This window comes from Coturnix japonica, chromosome 3 (assembly GCF_054131305.1).
Source record: "Coturnix japonica strain WE chromosome 3, WE-NBRP24, whole genome shotgun sequence".
NCBI classification, from domain to species: Eukaryota; Metazoa; Chordata; class Aves; order Galliformes; family Phasianidae; genus Coturnix; species Coturnix japonica.
In genome coordinates, this window is record NC_140665.1 from 71,954,720 (window position 1) to 71,978,928 (window position 24,209).

Here is a 24,209-nt window from a genome sequence, read left to right on the forward strand (position 1 = left end):
TTATTTTTGCATTGTGATTAGTTTGACGGATGACTGTTTTACATTCTGGCTAGATTTTGTGGAAAATGCATCTGATTTCTTTTTTTCTCCTTTCCCCTGTGTCTCTGAGTTAGATCCTCCTTTTCCTAACCCTGGGGGCAGTACAAATTGTGGGTAAGGTAGTTTGTTTTCCACGATTGCCAGAATAGAGAATGCTCGGTGGAATATTATACAGAAGCAAAGAGACTGTATTAAATTTTGTCATGTCTTGTTTTCTTTCCCAAAGGTAGTTGTTTCCATACCTTCCTGCGAAACATGCCTCATGAGAACCCTTTGAATAGCAGATTACCATTGCTGTAATTGTCAGTAGAAGAGGCATGAAGTGTTGCTCCTGGGAGAGATGGGGACAAGTAGTTCTCCAAAAGCAGCTGTAGAAGTTGCTGTGGTATTGAATCCTTTATTATTTTTCAGGTGTTTGGGTTGTGTAGGTTTTATTCCTATTTACTCTGATGTGACAGCTCTTGAGCAAGATGTAATACTTGCTAAGGCAATTACAGTGCGAGGCCTGAATGTTCAAGTTACACTGTAAATGAAAATATTTCTGAAATACTTCAAACCTTCTTTACAAGGAATGAAGTCCACGAGCAGGTGTTTTCTTTCCTTGTTTGTTTGTCTCTTTAAAGTGGTCTTCTTAGTATTTTTTTCTGAACTGTTTTGCTTGTCACATTTTCACCTTTAAAAAACCCTCACTTTTTATTTGCAATATGTATTTTTTAACTTCATGTGTTAGAAACTGTAAAGTTAAATAGAAGAATTGTCTGCCTCACCTTGCTGTTTGTAATAACCATTACAGTGGGAACTGTCAAGTGGACTTGGACCCAACTTCTGGCTTAGGCAAATATTCACATCTCTCAGGAACCTGAGAATGATCACAACTAAAATGTGAAGTGTTGATAAACTTCACAGTTGGGCAAGTCTTCCAATTGCATCATTATTGCTAGTGAGCATTAAATCTAATTATTTTCTTTCAAACAAGGAATTTCTTTTTTTTTTTTTTTTGGCTATATTATATGGAATCAGTGGGATTGTATTCAAACTTAGTCTGATTTCCTTAACTTAGTTTTTGTTCCTCCTTCTCTATACTTTATCTGGAACTTATACTTGATATATGCAGCTTCTTCGCTGTCTCCTGCCTTCCCCTCTTCTTCCTACTTTTATGTAAAAGAAACTAAAGAGGGAAAAAAATATAGTTAATCAAAAGATCTAAAATAGATAAATAATACAAAATAGGGTTTCTGAAGATGAAAGGAGGATATCTCAAATGTCTTCTGTTCCATTTTCAGTATGTTGGAACAACTTGAGTGATTTATTTACTGTGTGACTTGTGGTAAGAGAGAATATGAGGGCTGTATTTCATCCTGGTTAGAATATTTCTTTTGTTTAAAACAAGTATGAAGAAAAACATTTTTTGGAATAAGTAAAACAGCAGTTAATCAGTATTCCTGTTTGTAAGCATAACTATGGAGTAGGTATCTTACAGAGACTAGAATCATAGAATCTTTTGAGTTGGAAGGTTCCTTTAAAGGTCATCTAGTCCAAGTCCTCTTCAGTGAACAGGTACACCTACAGCTAGGTCAGGTTACTCAGAGCCCCATCCAGCCTGACCTTGAATGTCTCCATGGATGGGGCATCCGCCACTGGTTTGGGCAGCCTGTTCCAGTGCCTCACTACCTTTGCTATAAAAAAAACCTTCTTCCTTATATCCAATGTCAATCTCCTCATCTTTTAGTTTGAAACCATTTTCCCTTGTTCCTTCACAATGGATCCTGCTAAAGAGCCTGTCCCCTTCCTTCTTGTGTATTTACCTTACAGATCTTTTTCAAGTCTTCAGGAGTATAAAATCTACTACAAGCAGATGCTTAATTTTTAGTTTTATTGTGATTTAGGAAAAGCAGGTGGTTCCCTTTCTAAGAAAACACTTGTGAACCAGTGATAATTGTAGGTTGGATTTTTTTTTAAATATAAATTATTTTTAGAGGAGTTATGCTTACTGTAATGAGTAATCTTATTTTAAATTAAAAAGTAAAAGAATAATCTTATTTTAAGTAAAACAAAGTGATTTTTGTAAAAAAAAAAGAGTTTTACAATCTTTTCAGGTATGAAACACTCTGAGCAATATCTTGTAAGATTTAGAATTTTTCCCATGCTTCCTTAACTCATGGGAGTGCTACTTCCTCATAAAGACATCAGTGTAAAAGAGATCAATAACTAACCCTAAGAAGAGTCATGTGAAAGGGAAGAGAGTGTAAGGAGAACTGAAACAAAATATTGTCTGGGCCATGTAGTGGTTGTTAAAATTAAAATGCCTACATATTACATGCATCAACAGTGCTAGCAAAAGTCATATGAAAAACATAGAAGCAGTAAAGCCTTGTGTTCAATATTTTATTTTGCAGATAGCCTACGTTCAGTGCTAAATGAATTATTCAAAACTTAGATTCCCAAGGGAGGACGGTGTGAGATCTTTTTGTGTGTAAATATCCCTATGATGATGATGGAGAATCTGTTTTATAGCTGTGGGTTATTAGAATTCTGTTTTTTAATTCTGCAATTAAAAATTGGAAGTTCATCAACTCCTTAAAGTACTTGAGGGAGGCAGCCAGTCTAGACTAGAACATCATTCCTGCAGATTTCAGTCATTTACATCCCAGTAAAATCTGCTGATTTGAGTTTTGTTTTTGAAGGCTCGGAAGGATTTATAAGGATTATAAAGATGCTGAATGAAACCACTGTACATGCAGTCAAACAATGAACTGGACTGAGTTGTCTGTATTCCCCAAATAGCAGCTCCTAAGCTTTCAGTGCCTACCTTATGGTTGTGTGGTGGGTTGGATGTTTGTCCTTGTTTTGACAGTCCTGATATTCTGTTCTAGTTCTGTTTGCTGATAATAAAAGGTGTGAACTGTTAGGCCTTGAAGTTTACTCGTGGAATATGAACTTCCTTCCTTTGTTGATTCATTCCAAAATGTATCCCCATGTTCTCCTGAAAAAGGAATACAGATAGTTAAATACATGTCTGAAGTAATCCTTTTAATGGGTCTGATTCCCAAACCAATTTTGTTCTGTGGTAAGTCGAAGCAATATTCCTTTGTATAAGCTGGCAACATATAAATAGTAATTATGTTTGTGCAGCGCATTGCTTGAATTGTTAAAATTGAAGCAGTACTTCACATACTGTACCTCATTGCCAATATAAATTTTAGAAACCATTTTGAAGCGGCTTAATTCCTTGCCACTAATGTAGCTTTTCTTAATATTTGGTGGGTAAATTTAGAAAAAGACACATTTCAAATTCAATTTTCAGATTGTAATAGCTGTATTCTGTGTTAGAGAAGGAAAATGGAAACGTTGTGATTTGTCAGTACATTTCAGTTCTTTGATGCTTTTTTTTGGTCCTGTTTTAAAAACAAAAAATGCAAAAAAAAAAAAAAAAAAGTTAGACGATTGAATTCGATTATAATCTCATTATATGATGATTATATGGAGAATGGGACAGCACCTTCAGATTTGTTTTTATGTATAAGCTACACATACATATCTGTATAAATAAAAAAAAGACTGCCACATCTATGAAAGCACAATCAGAATCAATCCATGCCAGACCATTAGTACAAGTATTAAATGCAAGATATTTGACTGCGAGGTCTTCAGAAAATGGGAGAACTAATAATGGGCTTTAGTTGGAAATGCAGATGTCAGCTGTGGGTGCCTTGAATTGTCAACAATAATGCTAAACACAGGGTAGGATTTCAGCCTGCTTGTTCTTTATTCTTCTCTCAAAATCATTAAAGCTAAGACAGTTGTGACATGTGTTCTGCTGTGGCTCAATAAGTGAAGACGTGCGTGGAACGTATATGCACGCATGTGCTGAATTATTCATCTCTAAGGTGTTTCTTTGGGGGAGGCAAACGGAACGGACTGTGCTGGCAGGTAGGCAAGTATTCTCAGTTTATCTTGGACCAAGCTGCTTATCAACAGTGTTCATGTCAGTGTTCAAATTCTAACAGAAAATATTATTGTAGGATTTAGCACCTGTGTACCTGTTTTTGTTATCTCTACTCCATCCAGCGAGGTGAAGGACTTTCCCCATGCAGCTCACCAAATCTGTAAAGTTTTAGTTACCGTAAGGTTGGCCTTAGAAGCAGAATGGAGACTTGTCTCCTGTCTGTTTCAGCAGCTGCTCAGAGGTGCTATGCTTCTTCCTGAGAGAGAAGTGCCCCAGTGTGACATACAGCAGAAGTCCTGTTATCCTGTAAATTTAAATTGAAAAGTTCAAACTTATGCAGCTTTCAAAGCTCATTAGAGATCTTATTTTATGTTTTGAGATCGTGTGGAGGATTGTGTTTAAAGTAGAAACAGTCTTTTTCAGTGTCACATCTACTGCAAGCCCACTCTACACTGTGACCCTGTAGAGTTAGCATCCTATGAGTATTACATGCAGTTACAACAGGTGGAAAAAAAATCTCAGAAGAGAAGTAGGGTCAACAGATGAGTCTCCCCCAAGTCTTCTCTAAGTGATATTTTGCTCTGGAATACATTTTAATCTTGTGAGGGGGAAGTGTAACTTTTTTGCATGGATGGGAAACACATGCTACTTGTTAATTGTGCCTTACTCCACACCAGCCAACTTATTTTGGGATGAAAATGCGTAGAACAGGAATTGCCATCTCACACTCCACTAGCAGAGCTGTTAGGTGCTGCTGACCCTCATCCTTCTCAAACAAACAAGAAGCTTGCATTCAGTCTCAAATGTCTGAATGCTCAGGCATATAGAACATCTAAGTATTGCTTAGAATCCAGGTCAGGCTGCCCAGGGGATTGGTGGAGTCACCCTGGAAGTGTTGAAGAAACATTTAGATGTCGTACTGAGGTACACGGTTTAGTGGGAAATATTGGTAATAGATGGGTGGGTTGGAATGGATGATCTTAGAGATCTTTTCCAACCTTGGTGATTCTGTGGTTCCATTAAAAGTTATGAAAACACTGATGTTTTGTTTTTGGAGAACTTCTAAATGTGTGCTTTATACACTATATATTCTCATCCTCTGTTGTCAAGGTCTACAAATTATTGTGCTCTGCATTTCCCTCCTACTTACTTCTAGCTAGTTTTTCCCACTTGAAGGTTTAGGATCTGACCAGAATGCATACATTAGATACTAACGTTTCTTGTGATTATGAGAATTGTGAAGAACAGTAAAAGCCTTCCTCTCCCAGTGTTGCTTTTATTCAGCATGTCCTTGATTTAAATTCAACATTGTGTTAATTTTCTTACCGCTAATATCCTGTACTTAGGTGGGAATGAAATACTCCTTAACTTCTTAATTTACTTGACTGATGAAGCAATTGCTTGGCAGCATTACCTGTGTTTTCTCATCTCATGTAATCTCGTGTCAGCCTAGCTCTGACCTTTATGTGATAGACCTTCCACTTAACGAGCTTTGGAATAAAAATATATGATTGACAGAGCTGCAGGAAATAATTAGTTTCAAATAGCTGTGAGAAGCGAAAGGATTATTTAAGGGAAAAGAAAGTGATACAGCTCTTTCGTGGGGCATATGAAATCATCTTGGCTTTTAATTTAACTATGAAGGGATTGAAATGAAGTCACTGTGCTAAAACATTTCTGAATGAATCATTGTAAAGAAGCACTTCTAAAAAACTTCTTATTGAAGCTCAAATATTTGGAGTTAATTAGCTCATCTGCTCTTTCAGACCTTATGAAATGTAACTGTGTGGGAAAGCTGCCTTAGGGAAGGGATCAGGTCTGTTAGATTTCTAAAACTTAGGTATAGGTTAATAAATAATAATAACAAAGTTGAAGAAAATGATAAGTTATGTAAAATAAATCACATTTTGCAGGAAAAAGGTGTGCATTCTTCAACTGGTTGATACAAAGGTCAGGGTGGCAGTGTTTCCTTTTGAGTTTGGAAAGGACTTAATTAAACTCACCTTAATCTAACACAGGTGTTTGCTTTTTCTCTGAGTTGAGAGACTTGCTCAGAACATAATAATTCCCTCTTATCTTTGCATACCCCTTCAGCATGTCACAGAATGGGGTGGCTTGGAAGGGACTGCAGAGACCATCTAATTCCAACCCCTGTGCTGTGGGTGGGGTTGCCAGCCACTAAATCAGGCACTAGATCTGGTTGCCTGGTTAGTTTTTTTTTTTACATTTACCCGCTTGCTATTCTTCCAGACAAGTTCTGGTTCTATTTGTCATATGTTTGAATGGAGCTTTCTATCTTGCAGGTTCTCTTTCCCTTTCTCCTCTCACTGTGTGTAGTGTGGCTTGGTTGCTGGTTGTGTGTGTGTGTGTGTGAATGAGGTGGTAAAATGAGGGATGGTTTCATGTAAAGTATTTCCTGTGCTAGGTATCTTTTGAGCTAATGCTGATGTATGAATTATGTATGCCTTAATACTAGTTGAATTGAAACAGACTTTAGAATTTCTGTTCATTTTCACTAAATGACATCCACGGTGTGTTCTTGTCACCATCTAATGTTCAAAACACATTCGACTCCATTATAAGCAGCTATTAATCCAACAAGCGTATTTAGGACGCTCGTACTGACTAGTTCACTTCATCAGTGTGCAAAGAGTGATGCGAAAGGGCTGCTTTGTGTCAGTAGGACTGAACCATCATGTATTCTGCGTGTTTCTGCAGCCAGTATTTTTTGGCGTATTTTCCAACTGCAGCTATTGTTTTCTCTTTCCTATGACAGAAAAGCTAACTTTTATGTAATTATTCTTCCTTTTAAACAACACTGCGGTACATTTAAGCAGGGTTTTGCTTAACTACGTGAAATGCATTGTTATTTTGACTTTGTTAGGAGTAAAATGAGTTGAATGACTTCAGAATAAAATTGTGTAGAAAGGTATGGAATTGCTATATAGTCAAAGCTATGCTGTCATTTAAGTTTCTTAGCTGAATTTGCAAGCATTTAGTTTAACTCACATATGCTTGAATGCATGTTTTGGGTTTTTATCCTTATATGAACTTTGATTTCATTAAGTCTATCACAACCTGAGACAAAGACTTGGAAACCAAGTACAAGGCAAATATGTGTATGATAGTGATTTGATTTGAATGTTTTTTGTGTCTGTATGGTTCTAAATGCAGTGTAAGGAATACTTACTGTTCCAACAATTTGCTAAGTGTCTGGTTTTAATACTGATTTTGTTAATTTGACAGGGACAGCCAGTTGGAGACTGTGATTTTAATGTTCGACTCTCATGTATAGAAAAAGAGATTATATTTCCTCGACATGAAAAAATGAAGACTGGTCACATTGACAAAGCCCAGGAGCCATTCAGTGTTCGAAACAAACCGTTTTTTGACATCTATGCTTCAAGAAAGGTAAACTCAATTTTAGGTTTTTACATTAAGGTGCAGAGGGTAACAATGGTTCAGGTTTTCCCTAACCTAAATTTTCCTTTTTTTAATGTTTGTGTGTGTGTGGTAAAAGGCCATTTTGGTTCTACTGAATTCCACTTTTTCCATATCTAAAACCTGTCCTAAGATAAAACGTAGTTCTTTAGTGTGATAGTATCAAATTAAGATACAGCAGCATGAGTCTGAAATGTCTCCTAGCCAATGGGAACACTGGAGAGTTGCACAGTTCACACTGTCCTCTTTTATATCATAGAATATAACTTTCTTTTTTTGTTTCCAGTCCTCATCTGGGGCTGGTATAAGAATCATGAGTTGTGCTTGAACTCCCACATGCTCTTCAGCAATGATTACTGAGCCCATGTTGGTTAGCACCTCCACATCTTGCTTATTAAAATGCTGCCCCAGAGAGCATGTGACTTGCAAATATATATATGTGAGTTACTGTATTTCAGTGCACACTCTGTTCGTCAGTAAAGTAGTATTGTAACATTTTGTAAAATAGTTTTATTCTGTGAATTAATTGAACAACACTTTTGTCTAGAGTAACCCTTTTTCATCAGTGCTGCTGTTACGGGGGGTCCCATATCTAACCAACGCAGTGAATATGCAATTGTTAGCTTTCATTTGCTTTTGTCATTACCTAGAGCTTCTAGCAGGCAATAAGTCTTGCCCCAGCAGGAGCATTAGTGGAGTTTTGGCTAACCAGGAGGTGGCTGAAAACTCAAAGTGATGAACATAAGTTGGACTTTCAAGAAGCCCGACACAATGGCAGTCTTGGGGAGGTTTGAATCGAGAACAATTCTGTCAGGAGGTTGTATGCATAAAGTGCTGTAAATGTTTTGTTCGCTTCTCTGAAGCATAGTATTGTTTTTTGGATCATCTACCTAACATCATATTGCCACTGCTATTAATTCAATGTAAACTTGTCTTGGAGGTAGAAGGCTGTTTGCCTGAGACATGGAATTTTGAGCTTGAAATTGAAAGGAACATGTGATTAATAGTTGGTTTCTTATATTATTTCTTCAACCTGTTTCTTAAACTGAAGTTCCAGATTATTTAAAAATCCCAAGGAAAATATGCATGGAAGCATTCCTAGAAAACTCTCCAGGTAAAACGCATCTATAAACAAATCTCTGGCAACTTATATCTAATCATTATTTGACACATGAAACCATTGACTGCTGGCAGCCACTCTGCTAAGAACTGATTGCTGTCAGGAGGTACATTTCAAAAGTCATGAAAATATACTTTGTACCGTAGCTTTGTGCAGTACAGATTAGAACCAGCCAGACGATGACTATTGAAAATGTCACCTCCTTCCCAAAAACTAGGAAAAGAAAATTAGGCTCAACTGCTTTATTTTCCTGTCTAAATGAGGCTTCTGAATTGTCCATGTACTGAATTTTAACAGTTCTGACTACAGCATTTTCAGTCAGCGTTGGGGTGGTTGTGTTTACGGGCCTTTATTTTCTTAGGCAACTTTTCAGTGTAAATTCTTTAAGTTAGTGAAGGCCTTATATTTGATGCTTTACTGTTGGGCAATACTGATGAGGAAAATAAAATACACAGGACTAGAATTTGCCTTGTAGTAGATTTATAGTGCATTTGACATCAGTGCTTAGACATTATTGTAGAATTTATTTTTTCCTTTTATCCTTGCCTTTGACACAAGGTTTGATTAACTTCTGAATTATGGGGTGAAGAAGTTTCCTGGCTAGTTTTTGAATTTTTTATTTATTTATTTACTTTTTAAAATCTAGCTATATGCAGCAGTTAGACATACACAGAGAGAGCAGCAGGGTTAGGGGCTACCCAGTGCTGCCAAGAGAACAGAGTTTTATCTTATTTAAAATATTTCAGACATTTATGATTTACCTACGCTATGCACGTTATAGATCAAGTTGGTAAGAAAATAAGGCAAGTAAGAGTAATATCCTGGGTTTTAAAAAATCTTTTTTTGTGTTTGTCACTTAATAATCCACCCTCTCCTATTAGACCAAATAAAATTCAGCAACTGCTCTACACTCTGGGGCTATGTGGCATTTTGTTTCTTTCTCTGGTCCTTCCTTTTTTCTCTAGGAGTTTTGATGCTTTTTGTAAGCAATGAATATGCCTTGAAACAGAGACAGTGGTGACCACGCAGCAGGGCATCTGAAAGCGTGAGGCACAGATTCCTCTTTGGCTTTTATAGCTTAACTAAAACTTTCAAAATGTGCTGTCTGGAGATAGGCAGTAAGTCTGTGGTATGAGGTAAAACTGGAAGGACATTGTAATGTGTGTTTGAGGTTCCTGTGCAGCTCAGTGAGCAAATTATAATCACCTTTAAAGTCATCTTTAAGGATGGTGATGGAGCACTGTTTTGCTTTCTGCATTTTGGGCTTGAAATAACCGTAGACTTTTGTATCTTATTTTTTTTTGAGCAGTATACTTAATATGTTTTAAACAGTCTTTGTCCTGATTAAAAGTGACTGCTGTATAGTGAAATACATTAATTGCCCTACTGATATAACAGAATAATACTGGTAGTAATACTGATAATAATATTGATATAACAGCTAATGAGGCTTTAAATACGATCACTGTTTTCAGTAAGAAAGAAGTTTTTTTGTCATTATCTATGTATTGTTTGTATGCCCTGTGATATCTGTAGGGAATCTGAGGTAGCACTATCAGCATTGGTGTGGAGTTGAAATGTTTAAGGGAAACCTTAAGAATTATAAACCTCAGAATTTATTTTAAATCCGTACCTGTTCAAAATAATTGCATTTACGACAGTATGTTCTCAAAATAATTATTGCTGCTCTTATATCAAAAATACAAATTTCATCTCATTTGTTCTGTGAACTTGGTGAGTTATCTGACTCCTCTAATGCTCCTTGGGATAGTGATGCAAAGATGAGATTGTTGTACTCATGGCAGCTTTGCAAAAAGGACTTTTAATTACGTGTGGTTAGAACATCCTATTGTTTAGAATTGTCACCCTGTCCTGAGAAAAAAGTACTTAGAAATAGTATTGCTTTGCTGGCGACCTTTTTACTGTGCTTTTTTCAGTCATCTCTACAACTATCATGACAAGTAAACTCATACCTACCAACACCTCATTAGTGAAATGAAGAGAACAGGCTGGTTTTTCTTCTGCATCAATGACAGATGTCTTGGTAGGGTTTACCAGCTTTGTGTGCAGCACAACAAGGGTCTGGAGAGAGCCGGGGAATCCTTCCTGGCTTCTAAGTCTGCTCGTGTTTGGATTGACTCAGCAAATACATCAGTTCATCTCCAGAGATGATGCCAATAAAATGAAGAGGAGCAGGAAATATTTATACAGATTGATTAAGGTGTCTGAGTGCCCGGAGTAATAGGTGTAAATGATAGATTCTATCATGAGCGGTTTGTCTTGGATTTCTTTCAAACACAGCTGGATTTTATCGAGGGTCAAGAAAAGAACCAAGTTTACTTCTGAATTACCTCAGCTGGAAGCATGGGTGTTGGTCTAGGTGGGTTGTAGGAATAATACTGAACAAAGCCAGGAATCTCAGCACTGTATTGAAAAGTTTTATTCGCTTACTCTGCTATTAATTACACCAGTGTGGACTTTTCTCCATGTGGGTTTATTTATTTTCAGTGAAAATGTGAAGGATTCACTTAAAACAGCGTTGAATTGTCTTCTGTTATATAGTTTCTCAAATAATGAAATAGTTCTTGAAGTTACGGAGTAGGATCTGATATTAACCAGATTTAAGAGTAATGACTCTTTTTTCCCTGTTTGAAAATCAACTGTGAAGTGAAAACCACTTTTAAAGCTGCAATTATAAATACTGTGATAAAGTACTGCGGCAGTGTTTATCCTTTTGCCTTGCCCTTTGTTGTTAGTATTAGATTGTGCAATTAAGGGCTAGATCTCTACAGTATTATCTCAAATGTTATTTTAAGAGGCTTTGATGGACTTTTGATTTTTAGAGAGATTGAAGTTGGATAAGAGTAAGAAAAGAAAGGGGCAGCCACCTGGGGGTGTGCTATAGGTTCTCCAAAGCTTTGAAAATGTTACCTTGCTGAACTGTGATACTGATGGAAGTATTGCCACTAGATTTGTATGCTTTTATAAACAAAGAATCATTGAACAGTTTATTCTTCTAGTGTTAGCTGGGAACAGATACAATCTATGGGTATTTTGGCCTTTTAATGTAGATGTAACTTCCAGATTCTTTTATTAAGACATTTATGAGCAATTTTGCCTATTTACTGTTTGTCCCGACACTTGCATCGTTTGTCACTTTGGTTGTCCTGCTTGTTTTCTTGGTGTATATTAGCATGTGATATATGTCCCAGTCCACCACCTCTTCCTCCCATCGTGTAAGGATGACAGCAGTTGGTGGAAGAAACTGAGTTTAAGATTTCCTTTATGTTAAAAGACTGAAGATCAAAAAGAGTAATGCTTTTTATGCTGTGTATTTTTAGACTTTGAGGCTTAGACTTCTAGTTGTACAAATGTTTTAGAATTTTCAGAAGGGAGTTTATCTTCATTTTTTGAAGAGAGGGAATACAGTTACATAGGGAAGAAAGAATTAAGCTCTTAGAAATGATGCAAATGTTTGGCTTCCATTGTCTAAGCCAATCTGCAATTCTTTTGCAAAGCTTTTCCGTATGGGCAGGCACAGTCTGGATCATTACTGGAGCCTCACGTCTAGTGTCTGTGCTTTCTGCTGTGGCTGGAAAAATAAAGTTTCTTTTTTTGTGGTCCCATGGAGAATTGTGCTGATCGCTCTCAATGGAACAATAGGGCTAAAGGTTAAACAATGATACAGGTCAAATGAGCAACCTTTTTCAAATGCTAGCATGCTGTATATCAAGGACTTGTCAGTTCTCAGACAATTATCTGATCTTAAAATGACAGCTGGTCCTAAAGGGATTAAAATGAAGGTGAGTAATCTCTGTTAGAAGATTAAATGGTCTGGGATCTTTCTGAAAGTTTTCAGTCAAACCTGTGAACTGACAGATCACGCACTTTGTGTCCCTGGTTCTTCTGGTTTTGTGCTGTTGTGTTTTTGTTTTTTGTAGAGAGGGTTTCATTTTTATTTTCCTTCAACACTTGGATTTTTATTTATTATTATAAACTGACATTGTTGTAATTGGAAAAAACAGACTGGTTAAAAATGCTGTACGAGTAAATGTGTGGCCACTGCTGAGGTTGGTACGCTTCAGAAAACCAAGTGGTTGTATAACCTTCTTTATGAAGAAGAAAATGAATGGCATGACTTGCTGATATTGGTGTGAAATATTTTACAGGCAGCTGAGAGAGTGGTGAGTGAGCTAACATTTGTGTGGTTAAAATTGATTGGATGCAGTACTGAAAAGGGTAGAATATGCGGGCACATCAGCTGTGTTTGGACTGGAATAACTTCACTCAAAACTGACTGTAAATGACCGTAGGATCCTGTATATTGTCACCAAGTGGCCTGTAGACAAAAAGCTGGTGAAGGTCTGCAGACATGAGTTAGAATCTGAAGGGATTCAGTGGGTAGGAATGGTGGTGGCTGAATTGTATATTGTATCTGTATTGGAGACTTTGGATCCTGTATCTGGGTGGAGGAAGAATGTTTCCATCTGGAGGGGTTTTTTATGCCAAAAAGACTTACTTCCTCTGATTTTGTTTTTATTTTCTACGCCTTCAGGAGTAGCATGTTCAGCTCATCTTTCACTCCTGTGCTTCCTCATCCAGACCTAGCAGCCTGGCCTACACCATAGTCCTCTCTCCGTTTGGTTCCAGCTTTCTGGCCTGGTTATAGTCTCATCTACTTTGAATTATTTTCTAAGCCCTCTCACCTGTTGCTTTGTTTGTATTTGCTTTTATTTCTTTACTCTGTAATTTCTTCATCACTTTGCTCTTATACATTCCTGTAGCGTTGCCTTACTCCACTCATAGTTGTTTTTGTGCTGGTGGACATTCTCACTGAAATCATCACAGTGCGGTTCTTCCTGTAAATGCAAGTAATGATGGACTTGATAAACGTGGCATTTAAGTAGTGAGTAAGAGGCTTGAAATATGTACCTGTAGTAGGATACATAATCTTCAATTGTCAGCTGTTCTTGAATCCCAGCGTATTTTTCAAAATGATTTGTCCTGTGAATTTTGAAAGTAAGGGCAAAGAACCAGACAGAATGAAAGCTTAATAAATTGTAAAATGAAATAAATGATTGTACAATTACTCTTGAGTTTGGATGCAGATTGCTCGCACTTCCAATTTAGACCTTGCACTGAGATATTTCATGCAACCGGTTGCAGCACTGACATGATGTGGGTGCTGCTTGGTAAATGTCATTTCTGGCTGTAGGAGCATGAGGGTAAGCAGAACAATTCAGGCCAGGATTAGTGGGGTGCCTAGCTGCCACTGGGGTTTCTCCACTCTCTGTGATGCAGGGAAGCTGCTGTTTTTTCTGTATCAGATTGCATGAGCCTACAGTTTAGGGCTTTGTCAGCAGGGCTTGAGAATTCATTAACTCTGCATAGCTGATCTAAACTACCTCTATTGATACTGAATATAGACTTATATATACTGATCCTTCATTTGGTGAAGAAAGTTGGTCAGGCAGATGTTGTTTTACATGATGAACTGTTTGTTTATGGAATCATAGAATCATCAAAGTTGGAAAAAGACCTCTGAGATGAAGGAATGATTGGATGTTGTGTTGCGGGACGTGGTTTAGTGGGAGCTATTGGTAATAGGTGGACGGTTGGACTGGATGATCATTTAGGTCTTTTCCAACCTTGGTGATTCTATGATTCTATGATCATCTAGACAACCATCCACCTACCAATAATACTGCCCTCTAAACCATGTTCCTTAGTACCACTTCTACATGTTTCATTTGTCACAATGAGCAAATAACTAATTACCCAGTGCTGTCTATCTATGCTACTTTTTGTAGTTTTGGAAGTCAGTTCATATAGCAGCTTGTGGGTCATATCTCCCCTAGGAAACCTGCTTTTCCTCTGTGAAGGTTGAGGTGAGGGAAAGGCTTCCCTTAGAGGTTTGTATACCACCAGAAGCTTGGCTACCCTGGTAGATGATTAGCTGTGTTCTCTTTACTCAGGGAATGCCACTATCCAGAGCCAGGCCTTCCAGGCTTACACCAAAAGGTGCTCCATCATCCACAAAAATATTATTAACGTATTACTAACTTTTAGCCTTCTTGTTAAATGGAGTTGTTTGGGGAGACCCATTCATGAGCAAGAATCTGTGTTCATTTCCTGGAGTTAACAGGAGGATTAGGCTACTTGCTACCATGATGTTGAAGATTAAATATAGTATTTCAGCACAGTATAGTGTGGGCTGGAGAAAAGGTGAAATAGGTTTTTGCTTCTGATTTAAGAAATTATTCACACATTAGTTATATTTTTCCAGGAAATGACCTGGTGAAGTTAAAACAAACAGTCTTGAATATTTTCGTGAAGGATTATTTTCATAAATAGTGGTCCATGCTAGTGGTACAAATTAATTTAATGTAGCGTAATTCAGATGTGAAATATATAATTAAATTCTGGCTCTTGAAGCCATGTGGGAAAGAAAACAAAACTTACAGAAAAGCAAACATATATGGATGAAGCCTTATACTTCGTTCACATTGTGAGCTTAAGCGTCAGAATAATACGTGCTCAGGTTTTGACATTTTAGCATCAACTTTAAATGGTTTCAAATCTTTATAAATATATATATATATTTCCTGTTTTTTGAGCAGTGGAAAGTCATATGCCTTTCTAAGTAGAAAAAATACCTACAGGTATTTAACACTGACTTCTTTTTTCAGTTTTGTGTTTTATTCTGAATCAGAAAAAATGCAGATCTTTTTGGACTTAATTGCCAGTTGGTATCCCAGTATGGGCAATTGAACTGGTGCATTTGGAATCTTATGAATTAGAGGACTCAGCTGTGGTGACTAAGTGGGTCACCCTACGCATTAATTGAAGGGCAACTGTTTAATATTGCCCGTTGTACCTCTTCACAGCCTGTCACTTTCCAAACTGCCTCCTGGCAATAGCACTCCACAGGGAAGCCATCAGCCTCCTTGTGTTGGAAGGATTTTCAAGGGGCATGTGCTTCATTTGGGTAAAATGAATGAAAAGACAAAGAAATTCATAAGCTGGGGGTGTTGTTTAAAACAGTTTTTTTTTTGTGATATAAGATAGTAAGACATCCCTGCAAACTGTTTTGTTTCCCATGGTATGCCCAGTTTTTTGGGGGGGGGGGGGGGAAATAAAACTCAATGAAATTTATTTATTTTTTATATTCAGAACTATTAAAATGTAGCATTTTACTCTTAAGGCAAGAAGGTGGAAAGTCTTAATTCAGCTTTGTAGCAAACTAAGCCCTTGAGTACCATTGCGTAGCAGAAATATCAGTTGCTTTTAAATATCCAAGGTACAGTAGTAGCAGTGTTTTGTGTTAAAATCACTGCCTTGGGGCCTGGTGGAATACAGTATCTGGGCTTGAATCAGGCATTATAGTAGTAGTGAATGTACACAAACTTTGTGTTCTTGATATCCGTTTTATGGCTAATTGAATTATTGTGTCTACTTACTTGCATACTTGGCACTGTTCGTGAGTCTTAGTGGAAATGCTTAATAAAACATGATCCTTAATTATCTGATTTAATTAAAACATGCCTATCTAAGTCCTTGACAACCACAGGCCGGATTATGTTATAGCAGTTTATGCAGGGGCTAGATAACAAATAAATGCTATCAGGCTTATAACATTTGAAAATCATTTGGAAAATGAATGTACTTCACCATATTTGTAAGGTCTCATACTCGGCTCAATGTCTTTTTCTTTCCGACATCAGAAGAACTTTTGATTGATGTTATATTTGATCAAAACCAGAGAGGAGCTTCCTAGGATTAGTGGGTAGAATCTTGTTCTTTAGAGAATATTGGATTGCGAAGACTTTATGGTGTCTCTGACATCCGTTCAGTAACATGTTTATGAACAGGTCTGAGAATTTGCTGATGGCATCTTCTAGCTCCAATGGGGTTCTAGTTTCAGGCAGGTACACATACAATTCCTGGCACTGTTATCACTCAGGGATGATGGTGATTGTCAGGGAAAAGGATGTGGACAAAGTCTCAGCCCCTAAAAGAAAAAGCTGATGGTACATTGCAGTCGGAATAGAAAACTGGAAATGTAAGTTAAACAGTTACACTGTGCTCTGTTTCTTCATCAGGTAAAATAAACATGAAAGACTGCTGTTTAGCCATAGTATTCCTTCTCAGCCTTGAGGAATCCGTGTTTATACCATTTTGAGGCTATCACAAAAGTCAATTAAACTTTCTTGTAGCAGCCTATTTCTCTTATTTGAAAGAAGCATTTGAAAACATCTTAGGTAATTGATGTCAATTTCTCAATTGTGCTTCTGAGAAGAGATTGACAGCAAGAAATGCCTAATGCTTATTTTGAATTCAGTAATGCAGATGTGCTGTCAAATCAAGCATTAACGTGCATAGTGCTCTTGTTATTCTTGGGTATTGTTTTGAATATATTAGGTGCGTGACCTTTGGATTTGCTCAAGCAGAAGCAGCAAACTGCTGATAGCTCAGTGGGACTCTTCTTGTGGTGTTCTCTCTACGTCTTTGCAAAATGTCCCTGTTCAAATAGTAAGGAACAAAGCATACAGCCACCATTAGTAGCATCCTTGAAGATGACAGGTAATAAATTAGTTATAAAACCAAAACCAGATTAAAGAACAGATAAAACCGTCAAACTTGGTTCTCCTCCCCCACTGCAATTTGTTTTGGTGTTGTTCACTGCACCATTTTTTCCCTCGCGGCTGGATAATGAACTCAACATAATGTGGTGGTTTCACCTTTTCACTGTCAGAGGTTGCATCCCATTGCAGACTATAGTAACGTTTAGCTAATTTTCTGTCTAGAAGTGGCTTTTCCTTACATCTTTTAGAGAGGTACCAGAGAAGATTAAGAAGCAGGTTTCCAGTGATAAGAATGATTTCTCCTTAGTCCTCAGTGAAAGAAGCAGATAACGCTCCTTTGTGAAAGTAGCAGCGGTTCTAATGGGGGCTGGAAAGGTACTGAGTATCCAGTGGAGGGGAGGAGGGGAAGGTGGTACATGTTTTTGCTGGCAGTTGCCTCAATGATGGATACAAAACAGACTGCAGACAGGGATCAGTCTCTGACTTGCTTGTGGGTGCTGCTTTTTCCCTGTCATACAAATATCAACAGTAATATTTGTTACCTTCCTGTTCTTGAAAGAATACATAAGTTCTGGTAGAGACTTTCCTGCCAGAACTGCTCTTCTGAAAGACAATCAGTGTAGAGTCATGTCCTAGTTAGAATGCAAATGCACAGGCGTTGTTACTTTGAGTTGTTGTAAGTCCTAAGCTATGAAATTACATGTGCAAATGATGAAGTAATAAGTTGTATAGTAGCTATGTCTTTTTTTGGATTACACTGTTGTTTGTTACTATGGCCTACTAGCACCAAATCTTCAGAGCACTTAATTATGTGTGAAGACATCGAGGAATCTTTGGGATCCCTGCTCTAGCCAGAAAACAGAGCTAAAACTTAGACCTGAAGAACAAATCATGCTAGTGGCAGCCTGTCTTTGGAGCTTCATCTACTTTGAGTACAAGAGAGCCATCAGAGGAGAACAAATTTAGAATACATCTGAAAGGGCTGTTGTAGCTGTGAGGTAAATAATTGTTTCTGTCAATTCTCCTGCTGAAATTCTAACTAGGTTAGATGAGAGTGTGCAGGTGCAAGAGCTATCCCAGATGGAATGAGGTCACTCTCCTTCCTCTCTGTGCGTGCACCTGCCCATTGCCTCTTTATGTTACTTCAGCTTTGCTGCTCCTGCTGTTAGCAGTGGAGAGCTTGTGAAGGTTTCATGGAGTGGCCAGGTGAGGTTTTATAACAGATCAGCTCCTGTCATGCTGCAGGAGCTGTGAATGTGCTGTGCGCAAAGGAAATGACTGCTGATAAATATCCCTTCCCACGAAGTACTGGGATACCGTGAAAGTGAGCCTTTTGCAGAAGATTTTTTTTCTTGCAGTTATTGATAATCACAACATATAGGTCACTGCCAGTATGCATTTTCTTTTGGAACATGAATTTATTTCACTGTCTCTCGGCATTTTCTTGCTACGTGAGTTGTTAGAGGCACATGTACTTGAATTACACTTTCATTGATGCACGGGAAGGGAGAGGTGATCCTATAAATCTGATATCTCTTTATTAAGTCTGAGAAGGAAGAGAGTGGGAGGAAATAATATTGTAAGATAGTTTTGTTTATTGTCTTCATCTTTGTTTGACTACATTTTTTAATGATTGGTTCGAAGGAAGCCATCAGAGAGTCAGTGTATGGCTAACCAGACCCAGTTCATCCAGCTGCATGCAGCTTGCTTGCATTTCCCCATAGCTCTGCTGGAACTGAACAGGGTTGACTGCCTTATAGCAGATGGGCATATGCAAGTTCTTATCCTTTCAGTCATGTCTTCTCTATTTTTATGTATACTCACATGCTGTGCCTAGTGAATCCATTACTTCCAGTGAGGTTAGCAATTGATTACAAGTGGCATGAGATAGATCATCTATGCCCTTCCTCTGCCTTAAAGCAGCCTATATGAAAAGGAATCAGATGTAACTGAAGTAGAAAAGTCTCCATTTGGAAGTGCTTTTGAGGTCTCCTTCCTTCAACTTTCAGGGCAGTGCAGCTCTCACCCATCTTTGGCAGTTCACTTGGTTGGGTTTTTTCATTACTTCAGGCTGTGGGCAGCTAACTATTGTACCTGTCTTAGGACAACCTGTGCTGTCCTGTTGCCTTTCCAAAGTGCTAGAAGTGTAGGAGTCAAAGGCCATTCCTGACTGCTTGTTGGCAGAGAGCCCAGCTGACTTTAAAATAGGTACTTGGTCAAAGCCCAGCGGTAGCGATGTTACATGTCCCTTGTTGCAGTGTGCACGGTGCATCTGAGCAGGATGCAGAGCAGTTCTTCAGAGGAAATTTTTGGTGAAACAAAAAACCACAAACAAAAAACCACCAAAAAAAACCAACACCCTAAGAAGTAAACACATGCACACACACACACAATCAAAAATCCCACCCCGAAATCATAAAGCTTGAGAGGTAGAAAAAGAAAGGCAATTGCAGGATGTAACCTCCTTGGTGACTGCACTCAGTGTTTAATATAGCCTCTTGTAAGTGAACAGAGTGTGCAGTAGGCAGGAGTGCTACCCACACCTTAGATCACCGTGTTCCCTGTGCCTCTATCACCTTTCCAGGTATACTGGAAAACGCTGAGTCTAGGGGAATGTGGATCTTTGGGTACTGGGTCTCTGAAGCAAGCAGGAGCTACAGATCAGTCGGTATAGATACCAGCAGAACATTCCAGGAGCTGGTTAATCCTTCAGAGGAAAGGCCTGTCTGTCTTACTTTGGTTCCTGGCAAAATTGTAGAAAAGGTTATTATAGGAGTTACTGAAAAATGCCCGAAAGACTGTGCAGTCATTGGTCACAGCCAGCACAGGATCACAGGGTGAATATTTAACAAACTTGATATCTTTTTATGACAGTTATCTACCTAGTTGACCAAGGGAAGGAAGCCAGTTGGTGTTATCTCTTTGGATTTCAGCAAAGCTTTCAATACTATTTCTCATAGTATCCTTCTGGATGGTATGTCCAGCATGTATAGGGTTAGAATTTTGGGTGATCCTGTGTGGAGCCAGGAGTTGGACTCAGTGGTCCTTGTGGGTTCCTTCCAACTTGGAATATTCTATGAATATCATGACTGATGCTTTAAAGGATAGCATACTGTATTCCATACAGTACATTCTGAGGGTGAGGACAGACTATTGAGAGGAAGATATGTAAACACTTTGCAACAGAATTTTTTCCTCTTGCAGTAGAACTGTTGCTACTGGATATTGGTCTAATTGTGACATTCCTTTGGTCAAGCTTTAAAATGATAAAAGTGTACTTTACAGAGTAGCTCTCTGGGTGACTAATGTCCTGTCTTTACCAGGTGCTTTTGTGCTGGATTCTTGTCTACTGCACTACAAATTATTTGCAAAGCTCCCTTATGGAATTATTAAAATGTCTTCAGTGACCAGTTATATCCACTGTGCTTTTGTTTGGACTCTTGGCTATTCCTCTGTGTAACAGATGGCATTCGCTTAAACTGACAAGCTGTAGGATAGCAGAGCATTACTAATAAAACCTATCACATGTTAAACTTGACCTGACATTAATCAAGTTTTGAATGCTACAAATGATTCATGGATAATAATTAGTCTCTTGATCATATTAGTGAACATCAGTCTCACATTGCTCCTATTATCTGCTTTCATTCTTATAGGGAACAAATCAATTGCAGTAATTAGGTGTTTTTAATGTCTTTTGAGCCAAAATGTTCTGTATGATTAACTTGGCAAAGAGGTTATTTTTAGTTTTTGAGTCTTGTGGCAGGATTGGATTCAGAGCTACTAGTAAATTAACAAACTGAAAGGCTCCCCCCAAAAATAGCATCTCATAAAAGTCCATATTTACTAATCCTACAAAATGAGAAAATTCCCATCTTTCTTTACAATCATCTGTAATAATTTTCATCATCATATGTTTGAGCTATTGCCATAGATTACAGTTCAAAACAGTTTGATTTTTTTTTTTAATTTTTATTTTTTTTTAATTTTTTTTTAATGGATGAGCCTTTGGAGTTTACTTTTATTTTTCCTGTTTGGTACAGAGTTATTGGTTAACATAAATTGCTTTAAACACTTACACTTTTATATGGACTACATATACAAATATATATATGCATGCAGCGTTTCTCTGTTTAGAACTTGAATTAACATCTTGAGAGAATGGCTGCTTGAAAACTAGAATTTGAGCTTCAAGCATATATTTTTTTTTAAAGGATTTCCATGTAATTTGTGTAATATGCTGATTTTTGTGGCCAAGGAGCATGAAATTTCCTTTTAAGTAAGTAATGAGCAACTGAAATGTTCATTCTTGAGATCCTTTTGCAGTTAGGGCAAAGTAGATCATTTTACTGGCTTAAAAGAAATGAAGCAGTTATTCTTCAATAGTCTTTGTATTTTGAAGATCATGTAAAACTTCTTTAGGTAATTGTTTTGCAGAGCTTTAAGCTTTTCAGGTAGTTGATACATATTTTTGATCCTAGCCTCCCTTTATGGATGTTTTAATCTATTAGCATAAGCCAAGAAATTCAAAGTTTCTAAGATAAGCAAATTCAGTGAGTAATTGAGAAATTGGACTTAATCCTTCTATAAAATTACTTGTCAGTTAATACCTATTTTGAGTAGGTAATGAGAGTGATGCAGGATGAACCAGCTCATGTTAACATGATTGAAAACCCACTCCTGAACATTTTCATAGCGATTTGGAGGGAAGCATGAAATCATACACGAGGTGCTACTGATGTTTGCATCGGTAGCCTGTGTCTTTGGGACTTTTGCAGTTGCTTGGGAAGAAGCTCTTAAGAGTCAAGCAGCCAGGTGCAGTGTACCATCAATGGGTGCAATGCTTTCTGTGGCAAGTGCTGTTGCATTCTGAAATGTTCTTGAGGCTTCCAATCAGAAAACAGGGTGTGCGTTTCTTTTCTTGCTATTACGGCTCTTACGGAATATTCTGTGTAGTGCAGCTGAGTGGTTTCAGTTAATTGGGGGGAAAAATGTTAACTGTGTTTAGAGGAGAAGGTGTTTGAAGCAATGTTGGTTTCTTTGCACAAAAGAACACCTGAGTGGGGGACTTGCTCACTCTAAGCACCTGCAGAGGAATGAAAAAGGGAAGTTGAAGCAAGAAAACAATTGCTGAGAAGTTTTTTTTAGTTGTAGTAGTCAGCAGGAGCAACTGAACTGAAGTTCTCCACTTCTGCAACCGTAACTCCAGACTGGACAGTTTTCCAAAAGATTGCTTGAGACTTGAGTGTATCACTTGAAGAGTCTCATTAATATGCACGATAGGAAAGAATATTTCCTCTTCCTCCTCCTCCTCCTAACTGTCTGAAAGTTGGTCTAAATTGATGATTTAGGCTATGTCTTCTTTGGGACAGGGAGGGAAGAAAGCAAGTATGTCAAAGTATGTCTTTGATACTTCTTATCCTCTCTCCTTGCTGTTAATTTGCACTGGGTTTCTTTGGATCAGCTGTTTCGCTTGAAATCCTAAGATTAGGCAGGGGGAATGGTCTGCCAAGTAAAGAAAATACATAGCCTGAGGTTTTTATTTATTTATTTCAGAAAACATGCACTCTCTTTAACTCCCAATGCTGTTCGTACCTCTGAGTCATTAAAGATTGGAAAAGATTGGAAAGCTTTATCATGTGTTTGTAGAAATTTCAGTGCTGGCAGATGTGGACTTCATCAAAGAACCAAAACCAAAGCTTCTCTGAACGCTTCACTCTGAGTTCTAAATCTCTTGAAATGGGAAGTAGGCAACTTTTAAAAATTATTTTTTTGGTATGTGTAAGGTTTGAGTTAATATACATTAAAAAACATACCAAGCTACCCACATCCCAGTGTATTATTGGGTACATTTTCACTTTGGGACTGGAGATGCCTGTTTAATTCTTGATACTGCCTCTAATTTTATTTTTAATAAAAAAGAAATTACTGCTGCAGAATGGGGAACTAGAAAGATTCAGGGTAGAAAAAAAGAGTAGCTAAAGCTCACCTTAATGTGTAGAGACAATTCTGCTCATCTCTTATGAAGCTGCAATTGGTAATATTTTAAAGCATTACAAGGTAGCCTTGGTATCATCTTAAAGCTTACACCTCACCAATGGGCATATTTTGTTATTATTCATGAGGCTTCTTTTTCAAAATATAATATCATACATATTATAATTTTATATATATACGTATATATATATAATAATAATATAAAGCTGGAGTTTATAATGTGAGTAAATTGTGGCTCCATCGTTATTTGGTTATATTGATCTGTTTTTGTCATCATTGGGATGAATCTGAGCAAGTGGTTCTTGTCACTTTCATTTAAACTGAATTTGTTGCGTAACATATTCAATAGAATTTCTGATGGTGTTCAAAGTCAGAATTTCTCAACTGTGCTGTAGGTTATTCTTGATACAGTTTTCTTTTACCTCAAACGAGGAAGATTCAGATTTCCATCCTATTTATTAAGCCAAATTGTTTTGTGAAGCAAGTTTTCCGTATTTTTTATTCTGCTTTACTTTTCAGTTAAGTCCAGGATTTCTACCCAATAGAAATGTTAATTTTTCTTGTACAAATCTTTAGCTGAATTTGTGATTGAGAGATTCTTTCTTCAGCTGTAATGTAGTAATAGACATAAAATTTATTTATCTTGTGAGTTAGCAAAATGTATATACTTAGTATCAATATGCATTACATTAATTCACATATGTTTATCTGTTTTATTGAATGTTGTCAAATGAACACATTTGGAAACATTTGTGTCTTCGTCTTTGAATGTAGAACTTTCTGGGATGACTTATATTCATCAAATACCAGCGCTTAAGTAATTAATTATTATTTTGAACTTGGAAAATAGAAGCCTCATTAAAGAGTATTCTAGGATTATACTTTGGAGGGCTACTGAGAAAATTGCCATTTAAAAAGGAGTTGATAAATCAGGAAAATACAGAAACTGGCGAACAAGATATAAACTACTGTAAAATAAACCAGAAGTAATATCCACATTTATAAGCAGAGTGGTCCATCTCTCCTAGAGAACAGACAAGATAATTGTTTCCTTTCAGATAAGGCGCTAGTAATAACGGGA

The 24,209-nt window shown here is 37.4% G+C and overlaps 1 protein-coding gene across 2 annotated transcripts in view; it reads left to right on the forward strand.

Annotated features, from left to right (window-relative positions):
* RNGTT (RNA guanylyltransferase and 5'-phosphatase) overlaps nucleotides 1-24,209 on the forward strand; it is a 169,706-nt gene that overhangs the window by 56,091 nt on the left and 89,406 nt on the right. For both annotated transcript variants that reach the window (XM_015858955.3, XM_015858956.3), the window contains exon 11: nucleotides 7,232-7,396. In XM_015858955.3, coding sequence (XP_015714441.1) covers nucleotides 7,232-7,396 — 165 coding nt within the window. The remainder of the gene's footprint in view (nucleotides 1-7,231; nucleotides 7,397-24,209) is intronic.